Genomic DNA, 16292 nt, shown 5'->3' on the forward strand with positions numbered 1-16292 from the left:
AAGAGACAGGCAATACTCGTGGAAGAGCGAAATGGTTCCTACGACGTTGTGAATGTAGTTCAGGTGTAACTGATCTATAGTAATGTCGAAGGAATTCGGGACCTCCACGATCAGGGGATGTAAGGGAAGACGAAGACCAGCGATGAGCTGCTCTTCAAAGATCACGGTCTCATCCAGATCGTGCTCCCAAGGGAAATTACCCGAGGGGAGACTGTAAGAAAGCTCCCTCGGAAGGTTATACTGGTATACTAAGGCTTGAAGCCGATCTAAGGTCATCCGAGAAGGACTGAAATTATCTGGCACCCGACCCTGATGAGAGGTGGATGCCAAGTTACCCGAGGCCTCTCGTGTCTCCCAAGGTGCCTGTGCTTCGGAAAGGCCATAGACGGTCCCCTAGCCTGAAATAGCTTCAATCTGGCTATCGACCTGGGCCGAAGTACCCACCTCAACCATATCGAGAAGACTGTCAAAACTAGACATGGTACTAAACCGAAATAGAAGGAAGGCGAAGACTCACCAAAGGAAAATCAGACCGAAGAAGCGATGCGAGCTAAGAAGACCCGAGCTGACAAAGTGAAAGTGCGACCTCATAGTCAAGAACAAGTCAGTTGTAGGCGTGGAAAAATGAGTGTTGGGATCCCCTATTTATAGCCACTGTGCCAAAGAGGGAACGAACCAGATCAAAGCAATCTGACGGCTCACAAGAAAATCGGCTGCATGGCCCTCGAAACTGAAAATAGTTTAGTGCGTTTTTTGGCCGCTGGATTTGTAGTTCGTGTGACGTCCGCGCGTGAACTACACGCGATCTGATAGGGCAGCCAGAACTCCGAGCCAAATCCACTTGTCACATCATGAACTCCTCGCAGCAGGTCAGGACCCCTAGCTCGGGGAGTGGGGGCTATTGATGAAGGGTGATTTGGCCCGACCTCTTAACAGGGTGACACGTGTACGCGACTCAACATGTGCGACAACTTGGCATGAGCAGATCGGCACGTGGATGTGATGAGGCACGAGTGATAGCTCAGCAATCACCAGCCCGCTACAAGTACGAGCTCGGGAACACAAGTACCCCGAGCTGAGGGAGCTCCGAGTTGGATTCGTCTCAATTCGCAAGCTAGGCAGCTCGGGACGTCACCTCGGCAGTTCGGAATAGGATCACTTCGACCAACAACTTGCTACAAGGCAGCTCGTTATAGAACAGCTCGCTACAAGACAGCTCGCTACAAGACAGCTCGCTACATGGCAGCTCGTTATGGAACAGCTCACTACAAGGCAGCTCGCTATAGAACAGCTCGCTACGGGGCAGCTCGTTATAGAACAGCTCGCTATGGGGTGGCTTGATATCTCGTGAGAAGCTTCTTATCTGACAAGACCATACCCGTCAGACTGCTCTTGCGTCCCTTGTCTAGCAGCATGGCACCTGCCAATTCAGAGGACTATGCCCACGTCTTCACCTGGCGGCGGTGTGCTTGTGGGTTGTCTCCTATCTGGTGGGACCGTACCATACAACAGTCACTGTAGCCCACATACTCTCAGTCCTGACAATAACGGCCACTATAGCCCACCTACTCTCAGTCCTGACAATAACGGTCAGCCACTCCAAGGCACTACCTGGTAGTGGATTGCCACAGCAAAGATTTGGGATCAACCCCACCAGACCTGTCAGACACCAGTATATAAGCACTCTGGCCCCTCAGGGGCGATGGTATCGCATTCACCACTCTCTAGCTCTCTCTCTCTCTCTTGCATACTCATTCTCTCTCAACTCGTAACCGAGTACTAACTTAAGCATCGGAGTATTTTTACCGGGTGAATAGCCCCGGGTTCCTTCATCTCTTTTTGCACAGGTAACTCTCGCCCCTCACGAGCTAAAGCCCAGTCACGTCCAAATAGGGGTGGGCGAATTGCGCATCATCAATATGTATCATCAATTCTTGTTTTATGAAATTGCCTAAGGCTTGCGAAAATGAAGTAATGTACAATTCCCATGAGTGAGGTTCATTCAGGTCACATGCAAGTCGTTCCCTCTTACAACCCCTAATGAGACTAATTTAAAGAATAGACAATTCGCCTCATTTATCTAGAATTGTTCTTGGAGATTCCATGAAAATCACCAAGTGGATATCCAACTCGACGCTGGAAGTTTATGCTGCAGCTTCTCACCATCTCAGTGAGTCAAGTTTCAGGAAACTGTATCAAAATTGTTTATTTATCAGCCAATTTTGGAACATGTATCCTGCGGTGATGGCTTGACCAATTCCTCCAGATTTTATCATTATTCAACTGGAGAAATTGTTTCCCTATCAGTTATGTCAAAATTGTCATTATCCAGCGGTGGTGCACTTGTTTTAAGTCATAATATTTATTCAATCATTGTCTCCCAAAATTTCATGGCTAATTAATTTAATCCCTTGATAATTATTACAATTTTATAATAAATATAGGCACCATATTAATATTATACCAATCACTAAACATCCTCTTTTCTTTTACTATCTTATTAAAAACCAAAATCCTATAATATTAGTAATGATCTTTTAATACATAATGGATTCCAATGTCATAAAAAATAACATTATTAACCAAAAACAAAGATTTTCATCCACACAGAAAAATAGAACAATACAAATATAAATTAAAATAAAGAAAGTTAAACACTCGTAACTAAGTTACTAAAAAGACACTTGGTAACTAAATTTCCTTATTTACTTAATGAGGAGATCACTCGGTTTTCTTATTGATGCTTTAAACTCCTAATTTAATAGTCCACAACAATATCTTTATATATTTTTTTGCTTCTTATTCCCACGTAAAGATAGAGGAGTGGATTCCGTAAGAAACTACTTTCAAACCATGTCTTGTACTCCCAAACAAACCTCTTTTAACAGCACTTGTTTTCCATGCATGCACCATACCAACTAATCAATTCTGTTGACTCTATTGGTTAACAATCCATTCCAAAGGCTTGAGAATCAAATAATCCAAAACGTGTCCCCAGAAACCACGTTTGGCCTTCTCTACCGCTTCCTGAAAAAGAGTGGGAGCGCAAATGAATTGAATAAAGTTCTAAAAGAACTCCTAATTTTATGGAAATCGCTACAACACAACTCAAACATAGACGGATCAGTGATAATATACCTTATGAGATGTGAATCAATAAAAATAAATAAATCATATAACAACTTAAATTTGGGTAAAGTGCCATAGAAATTTCAAATTAAAACTCGAAGCAAAAGTGAACTAAAATTTACACTTTCTTATTTGTACTGCCATGTAATTTACATATATTAATACAAATGAAATTGCATTACAAACAAAGAGCCTAGAGAGAACATTTTCCTTCAGTCACCTTCAAACAAAGAGCCGACCCAGTGACGCACTACTTACATATATAACCCACAGATCATCTACTTTGCAGAAAATGACTTATGGACAATTCGAAAAAATTTCACTTATATTGTATCTATTATATCTCTCCAAATTATCATGGAATCTGTGGGGTGGAGATGTGAATTGTCATTTTTACTGTCATCTCAAGTGGCCCCATGGAGCCCAAGAACAATGCCATAGTTAATTGAGACCATTTCAAGTGGCCAATGGAGCCATGGTACAAAAGAACTGGCTCAGATTTACTACTCACTTTCTTTACCCATGCTTATTCCAGCAGCCGCACATCTCACACTACAAGATAGCTATGAATGGTTGCAATTTATGGCAGGTAGATGTTGGCAGTCGAGTAACACTGTCTAAATTGACCTAATGTTTTATGCCGATTTTGGCTATATGGTTTTGTCCCAATTAAATAATTTGGTCAGATCGGTTTTAATATATATTATATATAATATTGCCTGCAAACACTTTTCTAACATATAAACAGTTAACCGTTTTACTTTGGTTTTTTCAGTTCTTCAAACCAAAACCGAACCGTTACTATCAGTTAACTGGTCCATCAGTTTCAGTTTTTGACCGGTTCAGTTTTTTGGTTTTTATATTTATAATATATAATATATAAATATATGTGTAATATTATATTTTAAATAATAAATGATATATAATATATTATAAATATTTTAAAAATATATAATATATATAATATATTTATGAATAGACCATTATAAATATAATATAAGTATATATTTATATATATAATGAATATATATTTATATATAATACATAGAAAATATGTGACATATATTAAAAATATATATATAATATACATATAAATATATATACCGGTCGGTTCAGTTAACTGTCATTTTTTTATAGGTTAACCGAAAACTGAACCGGTCCTTCGGCTTTTCAAAAATTCCGAACAGATTGATTTGATTAACTGCATTTTGCGGTTCAATTTTTTCAGTTCAATTTGGTTTTTCAGTTTTTCGGTTTTTCATTGACACCCCTAGCTGAGGGTGGGCCTTGGCTCAACAGTTGGGTTGCATTATTGCAGCTTTAGTGACCAGGGTTCAAATCATGAATACAGCCTCTCTCAATGTGTAGGGGTAAGATTGCCTATACATTGACTTCAACGACAAGCATATCATTGGCACAGTTGGGAACAAATTGGTAAGCCTTGTAACCAGAGGGGTTTGGGCATTCGCTCATCGATTCAATGCCTTCAGGATAAAGGTGTATTTTAAACTACATCAAATGACTCTACGGGCCAGGCTTTTTTTTTTTTCACTTAGAGGTATATTGGTTCGAGTTCACATCAGCGCCTCACAAGGAGGTGCCCCACAATGTCCCACAGCACATCCCAACCTTATATTGAAAACATTTCCTGATGACAAATATGAGAGATGAAAAAACATCATCGAAAGATGTTCCCAATACAAGTTCGTGAACTCTATTGGTTCTACCCCCTCTTCTCTCTCTGGTTTTAGCCCTACCTGTTTTAAATATTTGAAAGAGATTTATATGGTTAAGGAGATAGCTATAATGGTTAATTGATTTAGGTGAGATCTTGTGTTGGTTTCACAATTGGACAAGAAATGGCTTACTTTTCCACGTAGCTAATACTAATCCAATCAGACTTCCAATTACAAGAAGTCCTAAGCATTAAAGGTAAATAGTCTTTTCCTAATAACTCCAATGTCCAAGATGATATTCAAAATCTCGCAAATCAGCTATAAAGTCAGAATTAGTAGTTCTAAAGATCAAGACAGGCAAATCTGATGGGTCTTATCTATATATTCGCTGCTAGGAGCCTAGGACAATTATTAGAGCCCCAAGTGCAAATATTAGCTGGACTAAAGAACATTTCGAAAGCCGGGTGAGTCAGATTTGTCTAAGTTCTGGCACCATAATGTGCTGGATGCCCTTGAAGGACATGGGGGACACACTCTTGGAGGCTTTGCGAAGGTGGCAAAGAGAACTTCAATTGGAACTCGGTTTACCATGTTTTCATCGCCATAGCTCTCATTTTTTTATTCTTATTATAGGTAAAAATGGGAGAGATGACTAAGATGAAAGTAATTGGATACAAAATTGTAACCATGGCACAAAAATTGAGGCAGCTTAGAGAACGAAAAATAATGGTGCCCCTAACCGCCCAACTCATTCTTCCTTCGACACCTATGACTCCTATGTCTCAATTTGGTTTGGAACACTTCCTTTAGAGTGCTTTTGGTGCATTAGTTGCACCTGCGTGCACAAGTATTTACATCTTGGGTGTTGTTTAGTGCAACGCAACTCCTGTGTACACTTCAAGCAACACCTGGTGCAACCAGATTTGTGCTAAGGTCCTTTGGTGCAATCAGTATGGACTTAGGTGCAAAATTGATGCCAACTCAATTCTAGTCCTTAGAAAATGTTGAACAATGTTTTTTTATTAGAATTTTATGATTATTGATGAATGTAATGGCTACTTAAAGGAATAAGAAAGAAAACAAGAATAGAAAGAAGAGAGAAAATACACAAAATCACTCATGGGATGCCTAGATAATCACTCTAGGGTGGGGGAATCACTCACCCCATAGTTAGCAACTTAGCATAAGCTGAAAAAAAAATCAATAAGCTTCATTGGTCTTTGCGTAAAATGTCCATAATCTTAGGAATCAAACTATTAGACTCAAATATCCTAATAGGACTCAAACTAAGTTGTCATATCCAATTAAATTCAAAGAAGACTCAATAACTCTAATCCTACTTATGTATGACTCTAAAATTTTACATATAAACAAACTATAAATAGGGAATCAGACTCTATTATTGAACCCTACAGAAAAATTGTAAAATAACAAAAATGTCCTTGGTGTCCAAAAGTACATAAATGCATAAAATTTCACAAAATTCTGTTTTTGTCTCTTTTGTTCCTGCATCATTCTCCCCTGGCTCAAAAACAAAACTAGTCATCAAGTTGAAGAAAAGTTGATATGCTCCAATGAAAAAAGGAGTAGGACTTCCCACAGTTACATGCTTGGACTGTAGAGTAGAGGCTACACACATAACTAGAAAAGAATCTTGGAAGAAATATGAAACACTACCTTCCATGACAATTTTTGTTAAATCATCAATAAAGTTGGCTTCTTGATCACATAAATCATCAACCAACTATTGTGATAAATCTTTCTCTTGCTTAACCAAAACCTCAGCTGCAACATTTTGAATTTTTCCTTCAATCTCTAGCTTAAGAATCACCATCTCTATATGTTCTACTACCCTTGGTTCCTTAATAAATTCTAAGACTTCTTCCATTGATGTTGATGGATCTTGTGCCATGTCAAGTTATAATTCTAGATCTGGTTCTACTTGGACTGTAAGGTAAAGTCACTTACTTCCTTACTAAGATCTACTATAATTAGCATATTGTATCTTGCTTCACTTCTATCTCTATCTCTTTTTTATCATTAACCTCAAACTAACCATGGGTGCTGAAAATTCTAGCAATTTTTTCTTTTTCTTGGCTTGCACCCTTTTGATTTTTAGTATCTACAACTTCTATAGCTTGAAAATTTTCTTCTTTAATTTCATCATCAACTTCAGTTCTAGGATAGGAATCAACATGCAATGAATCATTTACTTGCTTTTCAACTTTGTGGCTTCTTCCCATTGACTTCAAGTTCTTTGTTATAACTTGCTACTTATTCTCTTGCTTGAAATTTGTTAACTCCATATATAGATCATCATGGAAGCCTAGTGGGATGTACTTTAATTGTAAACACCTCTTCATCTCTATCTATGTACTAATAGGATCATCACATCCCTTTCCTAGTTGTTGCTCAAGAGTTCTCCACCACACTTTATCATGATTCGTCAATTTCATGCATGCAAATCTAATCCTTTGTTTGTCAAATATATCATGCCACTCAAAATGTTCTTCTAGTTCAACAACTCAATTAAAGAATGCTTGTGAATCATCTCCTTTGTGAGAACATGGTGAATAAAGCATTAGCTTTGATCAGAAATTTATGGTTGTTGATAGTTGTAATGACTTCTTGAAGGAATAAGAAAGAAAATAGGAATAGAAAAATAGAGAAAATACTTGGAATCACTTACAGGGTGCATAAAATGTCCATATATATTTATTGACACTAAACTCATAATACTCCTAAGAGTCAAAATGTTATATTTAATAATTTTAGTAGGACTCAAACTAAGCTATCATATCCTATTCAAATTCAATAACTCTAATCCTATTTATGCAATGAATTTGAAATTATAAACATAAACAAACTATAAATAAACAATCAAACCCTAGTATTGGGCACTAGGAAAAAAATTGTAAAATATCAAGTGTCCCTAGTGTGTTGTGTTATCCAATTTTTGGCATTGGTTGTGGGTGTCTTGTTGAGTTTTATTTTGTTGGGGCTAGTTTGATATTTGGATGCTTTTACATGTTGATATCAGCTTCCTTTTTGCGTGGGGCTGATCGTTCTGTAATTCATTTTCCTTTTGAAAATATTTTTTCCTTTAGGCTCAGTTTGGAAGGACTGTAAATATAAATATGTGCAGTGCAAAGCTTTTTTATATATTTTGTATTTCTAGACCTATATTTGTATTTGTACTCTTCCTAAACTGGGCCTTCCAAAAAAATATCATAACTCTAAAATTCAATTCTTGACAACAAAAAAAAAATATTGTAGAATAATTGAGAAATAGATAAAGTATATTAAACTTACTTTGTAGGCTCTCTCAGCATCATTTGCCGCCTTCTGTGCCTGTTGAGCCTCCTTGGCACGTTTATTAGCGTCGGCTATAGCAATCTGGGCATCTTCTTGAGCCTTTTTTGCAGCTTCCTTGGCTTCTTTTTTGAGAGCAATAACCTTCTTGCTTGCCTGCTCAGCCTTCTCCATAGCAGCAACAACCTCTTCGCGGGCCTGCTTGGCCATGAGCTCAGCATGTTTCCGATCTTGAATGGCTTGAATGACAGAATTGGCATGATTAACAATGTAATCTGTATCCGTTTGGAATTTAATCCAAAGGGTTTTACATTCGGAAGGAGCAATCAAAGTTTTCATTGTAGGATCCTGTTAAGATGTATCAACCAATTATAATGAACATACTAACATTGTCACACAACTAATATTACAAGGAATTGAAGCTTCTCCACATAAGGGTGTTAACGACATTTGAAAATTCAATTTTAAATTCAAGATCTTATATAATCGAATCAAATTCAGATAACTATCCGATTTAGATATAATCTGATTTGAAGACTCCTTTCAATGAAGACCATATGAAGACTCCTTTCAATGTCCAATTTAATTTGTCATGTGTAAGTAAAGTTCATTAGACAACCCCCACCACTCGACTAGCAAATTAACTCGATGGCTACACTACCCACCAAATGACTTCTTGCTCTTTTACCCTAGGGTATGGTAACGAAACCAACTTCGCTTTCAGCCGTTCAGAGCTTGCATCCTTCTCAAGAACTTATTCACAAATAGGCATGGTACCAACTCTTTCAGTGCAAACACATCAGCTATTATATTAATTAGAAAAATCAAATCCTTTTCATTGTTTACCTCTTCCCATGTGCTTTTGGCCAGTGGATCTGATGATGTGCTTCTCGTTCTACTATCGTCCTTACCATTGGGATTCACCAGAGTGAGGTAGAGAGTTGCTTCGATATTACCAGCAGTGTTACCCCAACATATGGCAGCCATAATAGCCAGTAGCTTAAGGCACTGGAAAGAATAAAAGTTCTCAGGTATTTGGAACCAGTATATAAATTAAAAGGGAGAAGATTGAGAAATTAATTGAGTTTGAGTTGTTTCATGCTTTTAAGCGGGAAACTTCTGCAATTGCTTTGACGTCATCATTCTCAGTCCAAATCCTTGGCACATTCTTAGACTCATTGGTAAAAAACATTAGAAACCTGTCAAATTTAGTGATGTTAGGTGAAAATCAGGAATAATATCGACCAAAAGTTATGCAGGGAGGGAGGGAATCTCTACCTGTCATGCATGTGTTTCAGGACTCTACTAGCTTCCTCTTTTGCCTTCTTTTCAACCACATCTCTTGCATAGTCTTCTAGGTGTGCAAGCATTTCATCCTTCCTCTTATCATCAATGTCAAAGCCATCGAGTTCCCCAGTTAGCCCTTCGACAGCTGATTTACTCTCACGTTCAAGATACAATTTTATTGTTGGGCAGGTATTATCGTCTGCTTCTTGCAGACAATCGTTCACAGGTCCCGTTAATGCCCCTTTTAGTTGTTTCTACAAGCCGGAGATAGCATGCTTAGTAAACTCTAGCTGTTGCTTATGGTGACATATGTCCAATAAAGATCATATATAAAAGATTAAAATCATATATATCTAAGCCTCAATTAAGGAATTCTTTAATGTAAAAGCTTAATCTGTTAGGTGAGATTTTTCGATAGTTTTTTATTCACAAAGCTTTTAAGTTGAATGGTCATTGAGATGGTATTAGTCTCTTTGATCAAGTGGTCTAATGTTCAATCTTTACTTCCTCCATTATATTTACTTAGATTTCCATAAAAGATATGGGTGAACTTGTACTTTTCCTTGCTTTAAATCCAATGAAAAGTATAAAAGACTATTGCAAGACCTCACTAATAAATTAAACCTTTTAAGTTGAACAATTTCTTGATAACAGGATTTGAGAGACCTTAATGATAATTAATTTTATCATACCTTGTATTTCTTATTATACTCAGCAAGTTTGGTTTCACGGAGTGAAGTAACGTGTTCACCCATATCTTGCTGAAGCTGAAGCCGAACAACAGATGAATCCCAGTTTGCTTGTGGAATAGTAGCATCTATACCATCAATGAACATCAAATGATTTTACTTGGAATCACATAATAATGAGGCGTGGACATTCAGCCTAAGAAACAAAAATTTGATAACATTTCAAAATTTTCTAAATAATGACGAGGAATGGAGTTTCGTCCTGAGAAACAAACATTTGACAACATTTAAAATTTTTCAAGATAATGACGAGGCATGGGCTATCAAAAATGAAGTACAGAAATCAGACAATACGGATTAGCTGAACGCCCCAAGCTGCAGTGGATTTATATGCGACCATGGCGAATCTAAAGGCTGAAGAGAATATAAGAAATATGTATAAAATTCAGTTATAAAAGAACGCCTCAACTAGAGGGGAGCAATCTTACTGTGTCTTATTCTCCATTTGTTTTCATAAGATGGTCAGTTTAAACCATTTTTTTATATCTCTTGAATTCAACTAGAGTGCAAACCCTTTCTTACATGTTCTTCTCCTCCCTCCTTTGATTTTAATGCTAAAGGATTAATACTTTAGGTAATATTTGACTTTAAGGCTAAAGGAGAAGGTATCCAATAAACAGAAATATAGAAGCGGTGCAAGGTCTTAGGATATAAGCTAGGCATTAATACAAGGGTGAGTATGACTATGATATGAAAAAGATATGATATCTGAAAATCTTCCGACCAATCAACTGGAATCATAACTATGATATGAAAAAGATATGACTATGTTATTTATCAAAATTCATGGGTGAGTTTTGATTAATCAAAACTCTTCCTATACCATATTTTTTCCCCATCATAGATTTTCCCTAACATATGAGTAATAGAAAATAGCAATATCAAGATTTGAATACCTGTGCATATTTCATTAAATTTTGCCATGAAACGCTCGGTGCAATCACTTGCAGATAAAGCAAAAGTTTTCCTTCCATTCAGATCATTGTCCAATTCTTTCTTAAAAGTACCGAAGGTTATACACCGTTGATGATCCAATAGGTCTTGATAAGAACTTTCGAATAGCTGAAAATATTTGTGAAAGATAAATAATGAGAATAGAACATAGGTTAACCATTTTTTAAATCTTTGCAACCTTCTATATAATTCATAAAATGATCATGAATTAAGAAAATGATAATGACAACCTTGGATTACAAATGTCCCGTAAAACTAAACTAAAATGATTGAAATTTCAGATTACAAACTCATATGAAATATGAAATGTTTAACTTAAGAAACCTATACCATCTTACATATCTCTCTAAGAAACTGTTTATAATTGTCAAGGCGTAATCTGATCGGACAAAGATCAGATCAGCTTGAATCCTACATATCTCTCTAATGGTTGAATTTGAATTTCATCGATCAAAAAATTTTGATCGGGCATGGAGGAGATATGGATATTTTGTTAAAAATAAATTAAATTAAAATTACCAAAATCTTATATCTTATTTATGAAATTAATCAGAATGAATTAAACAAATTAAAAATGAGTTCGATGAGCCAGCTACAAACTTGTCCACGTCACCCCTGCTCTACTTTCTCCCTTCCCCCTTTTTTGTTTTCTCCTTAACTCGCTCTCCTTCTTCCATTCCACCTTCTCAGCTCTTCCATTAAGCCAATGGTTTAGGCTATCTTATAAGACAACAAGTAGGGACCCGTGCAATGCATGGGAAAATCTAAAGATTTAATAATTTTATTTTTCATTTAATGTAGATTTATAAAAAATTTGAATATGAACAAATATTTCTTAATAAATTTAGTTTTATTAATAATTTGTTGTAATTTTAATAATTTTTATTCTTTTTATTATTTTTAAATGAAATTTTGATTAAATTTAAATAAATAAAAATAATTATAAAAACTAACATTTTTATTAATTCCACTAATAATTAACAATTATATAGGAATGGCAACAGGGTGGGTTCAGCGCAGGGCACCCCATCCATTTCTCTATCCCATAGTCAAGACACTCTACCCCATCCCCACCGTGTCTCCAATGTCACACGGGTTCAGGGTGAGGTAACCATTCCTCAATGTCAGGCGAGTTCAGGGGCAAGGCACCCCACTCCTCATCAAGGATGGAGAATCTTTGAATTTTCCTGCCCTGTCCCTAGTATTGGACGGGTTCAAGTAGAGGTGTAAATTGGGTCATGCTAGGACGCCATGACATGACTCGCATGTCCCGGGCCATGCCTCCCTCCTCTAGGATAATTTGGGAGGTCGGTTCAGCACAGGTCATAGCCCTAGCCCGCACGGGCCAGTGCCGTGCCATGGGTTGGACTAGTCCATGGGCCAAGCCTTGGGGCAGGCCATGCCAAACAGCAAGCCAAGCTCAAGGCAAGGCATCCACTCCCCATCCAAGGGTTTTAAAATTGGACCAGATAGGGAACTATTCTAGGATCAAACAGTCCGAACAAATGACCCACTTCGATAAAAAAATAAAAAAAAGGCCAAAAATTGTTGTCTAGGTTGACGGTTCAACAATCCAAGTCAGCAGTTCGCTAACCAAATAAATAGATTTTGGACAAAAAGCGTTTTTGAAGTGAAACGGTGTCCGGTTCCCAATTTTTCCTTTTTAACCATCTATTTTGATCTAGTTTTGAAAACATTGTTCCCATCAACCCAATATTCAATTTGATGATAGAAATGATCAAAAAGATATATTAAGTATCAACAACATGGTAAATTTCAAAAAATACACTAAATTGTCTTTAATATTTGAAAATATAATTTTATAAAAAATTTGAAAAATTTATTGTACTTGTGTAAGTTTGAAAATTTATTCAAATTTATTTAAATTTTTATTAAATAATTTAATTTCTTTTTAAATGGTTTATTTACAGAATTATACTAATTTATCTTATAGTTTCTAATATAAACTAACCAATAATTTCCTTTTTCCAATATTAAATTAATTTATCTTAACAATATGTGTAATTATTTGTTCAAATTATATTTTTCCATTTCCCATAGTCATTTATCATTAATAATTTTCAATAATTTGCAACAAAAATTACATAATTTTTCAATGGTTTTCCAAAATCTATCGAAAGTAATAAATTTTCCTAAAATTTCTAAAATATTCTAATAATTTTCAATAATTATTTAATGCATTTCAAATAAACTTTCAAATACTTTATATCTTTTAATTCCAAAAATATTATTTTACAAAAATGTAGTTTCATCAAAATTTTGAAAAATTTATTACATTTGTGTATAACTATGGGGATTTATTGATTTTTTTAATTGTTATTAAATATATATTTTTAATAGGTAGTTTACTAACAAAATTACACTAATTTTATCTTTTATTTTTCAATATAAATTAATTGATAATTTCATTTTCTAACATTATAATATTTTGTTTCCCCATTTGTATTTGGTTATTAATTATAATAATAGCAATAACTAAAATTTTATACTTTTTGATAATTGTTAAATATAATTCTCAAATTTATAGAAATTAGTTAAAAATTTTTCAATTTCAATAAAATGTTATTAATGAGTTAATTAATAACAATATTTATTAACTTTTAATAATTTACTAATGGTACTAATATGAATATTTAATTTTTGGTAATTTACTAATCATATTTATTTACTTTTGGTAATAATACTATTTAATACTCATTGAATATGAGTGGAATTAAATATTAACTGTATTTAACAATTTATTAATTAACATAAATATTTTAAATGAGAGAGAGTGGATATAGACTAGGGATGATGCATTTTAGGAGTTGATTAAGGAGTGGGGCAACATGATACTTTCCTATTAGTTTAAATGAGATACCTTAGGAGAGAGGTCATAGGAATATTTTTAGGTAGTTGGGTGACATGGCTTAATAGGAGTGATGGGAAGGGGACAGGTGATAAAGTTAGAGAGAATGTAGGGTGGGGATAATGGAGAAAGGAGACACATGGTGACGGGGACCATGCGATGCACTTTGTAAAGCGGAAGTTAAACAATAGAAATACATAAGAGTATATATAATTGTTTTATATTTTAACATTTTAAAAAATAATCAGATCATACTCAATCCAAGTTGGTCGGTTTTCTAGTATTTCAGACCAGCTTTGGTTTAATAAATATATATTAATATCTTAAACATTAAATTTAATTTTTTAATATGGGAAAGTAGGAAAATTCCCATATTTCTTAGTCTAAAATATTTTATATCATAGATTCGACTTTTGTAATTAATTTTTTAATAATGTGATTGTAATTTATGAAATTTAAAGTTAATTTTTAAGTTTAAATCTTTTGAACAAACAAACTAAACTGAAAATAGACCCAAATCGATACAAACCAAAAATATTTAATATAAAAGATAAAAATTTTTATTATTTGAAATTTATTTATTTTAATGTTATTATGTAATATTAAATATTTTGTTATATTATTTAGCTACTTTTAATATTTTTTGTTGTTAAAAATTTAAATAATATTTTACTTTTTAGTGTTAAATTTTATTATTTGAATAACATTTAAATTGAATAATTCGTAAAATTATACTTTATGTTGTTACTACATAATTTCATGATGAATTTTGTAAAAATATTGAGCTATTAATAATATGAATATTATTAAATCTATTATTTTATGTGTTTTGAATAAATATTTTAAATTTAGTTTTGAAGTTTTTTAATTGAAACTTTGTTTAGATAGATATAGATAAAAAGTGGGGGATAGGATAAATAGGAATTAGAGATAGTTTATCCCACGGTTCATAAATCTAAAGCTCCCACTATTTTCATGCATTTCAAGAAACTTGTTGAAAACCAATTTGAAAGAAAAATCAAATCCATATAAACTGATAGGGTAGGGAATATACTAAATCTCAGTTTCGTGACTTTCTTCTATCAATGGGAATTTCTCACTGCTTTGCTTGCCCTCACACTTAAGAGAAAAATGGTAGGGTTGAAAGAAGACACTACCAAATTGAAGCTATTGAGTTATCTCTTATTGTACTGGTTCACAAAAGTCCTTTGGAATGCTTATTTAATATGTCCCCAAACTACTCATTTCTAAAGGTATTTGGATGCCTTTGCTTTCTTTGCATGAGACCATACAATCATGACAAATTGGACTCAAGGTCCGTTCCCTATGTATTTTTGGGTTATAGCCCACAACATCATGGGTATCGTTGTCTTCACATTGCTTCTAGTCGCCTATACATATCGAGGCAAGTTATTTTTTATGAGAATTCATTTCCATTCTCTCAAGGCCCAAGCCCAACTGCCCATGTAAACTCTAATTATATTTTACTTCATGGGCTGTCTATTATTACAAACAGAACTTCTCATGGGCCTTTTACTATATCTCTTGAGATATCTAGTTCTCCCTCAGCACCCATTGAGCCCACTATTAGTGACCAAATGCAACATGATGGTTCCCTCACTGAACCAATTGATAAGCCTGCCAATATCATGGTGCAGTCTGCCCTTGTTGATGAAAATGATGAAAGCAACTTAGCTATAGGCGTGAATCCTTTGAACACTCATCCCATTACCACTCAGCTGAAAACTAGCATATGAAAACCTAAGTTCTACTTCGCATCTACTCATCCTCTTGAATCTATCACTGAGCCCATGTTACACAGAAGCATCCAAACATGCCTCGTGAAGGAGTGCAATGGAGGAGGAATTTAATGCCCTCCTACATAACGGGACTCGGACACTTATGCCAAGATTACCTTTGATGAATGTTGATGGATCCAAATGGGTCTACCAAATCAATCGAAGGGCTTATGGATCCATAGACCGTTTCAAAACCCGCTTTGTTGCAAAAGAATTTCAACAGCAACCAGGACTTGACTATGGGGAGACATTCAATCTAGTAGTAAAGCCCCCACTACTGTGCGGATCATTCTCAGCTTGGCTACATCCAATCATTGGGACCTTCGTTAATTGGATGTCTAAAATGCCTTTTTACATGATTCTGTCAATGAAGATGTTTTTATGGAGCAGCCTATTGGGTTCAAAGACCCTAAGAATCCAGATTATGTATGGCACTTAAAAAAGTCCTTATATGGGCTTAAACAGGCTCCACGTGCCTGGTATCACCATTTCTCTGAATTCTTATTGAAATTGGGCT

The 16292-nt window shown here is 35.0% G+C and overlaps 1 protein-coding gene across 1 annotated transcript in view; it reads right to left on the reverse strand.

The window, feature by feature from the left end:
* Positions 1-2550: 2550 nt before the first annotated feature.
* LOC148852514 (protein ROOT HAIR DEFECTIVE 3 homolog 1-like) overlaps positions 2551-16292 on the reverse strand; it is a 50982-nt gene continuing 37240 nt past the window's right edge. Inside the window, exons 14-20 of the mRNA XM_088945813.1 lie at positions 11050-11215; positions 10097-10221; positions 9396-9658; positions 9220-9316; positions 8964-9125; positions 8118-8465; positions 2551-3027 (exon numbers count right to left, since the gene is read on the reverse strand). Coding sequence (XP_088801939.1) covers positions 2938-3027; positions 8118-8465; positions 8964-9125; positions 9220-9316; positions 9396-9658; positions 10097-10221; positions 11050-11215 — 1251 coding nt within the window. The 3' untranslated portion in view covers positions 2551-2937. The remainder of the gene's footprint in view (positions 3028-8117; positions 8466-8963; positions 9126-9219; positions 9317-9395; positions 9659-10096; positions 10222-11049; positions 11216-16292) is intronic.

The sequence above is a fragment of the Nelumbo lutea genome, chromosome 5, assembly GCF_056320005.1.
Source record: "Nelumbo lutea isolate HS-2025 chromosome 5, American lotus-T2T, whole genome shotgun sequence".
Taxonomy (NCBI): domain Eukaryota; kingdom Viridiplantae; phylum Streptophyta; class Magnoliopsida; order Proteales; family Nelumbonaceae; genus Nelumbo; species Nelumbo lutea.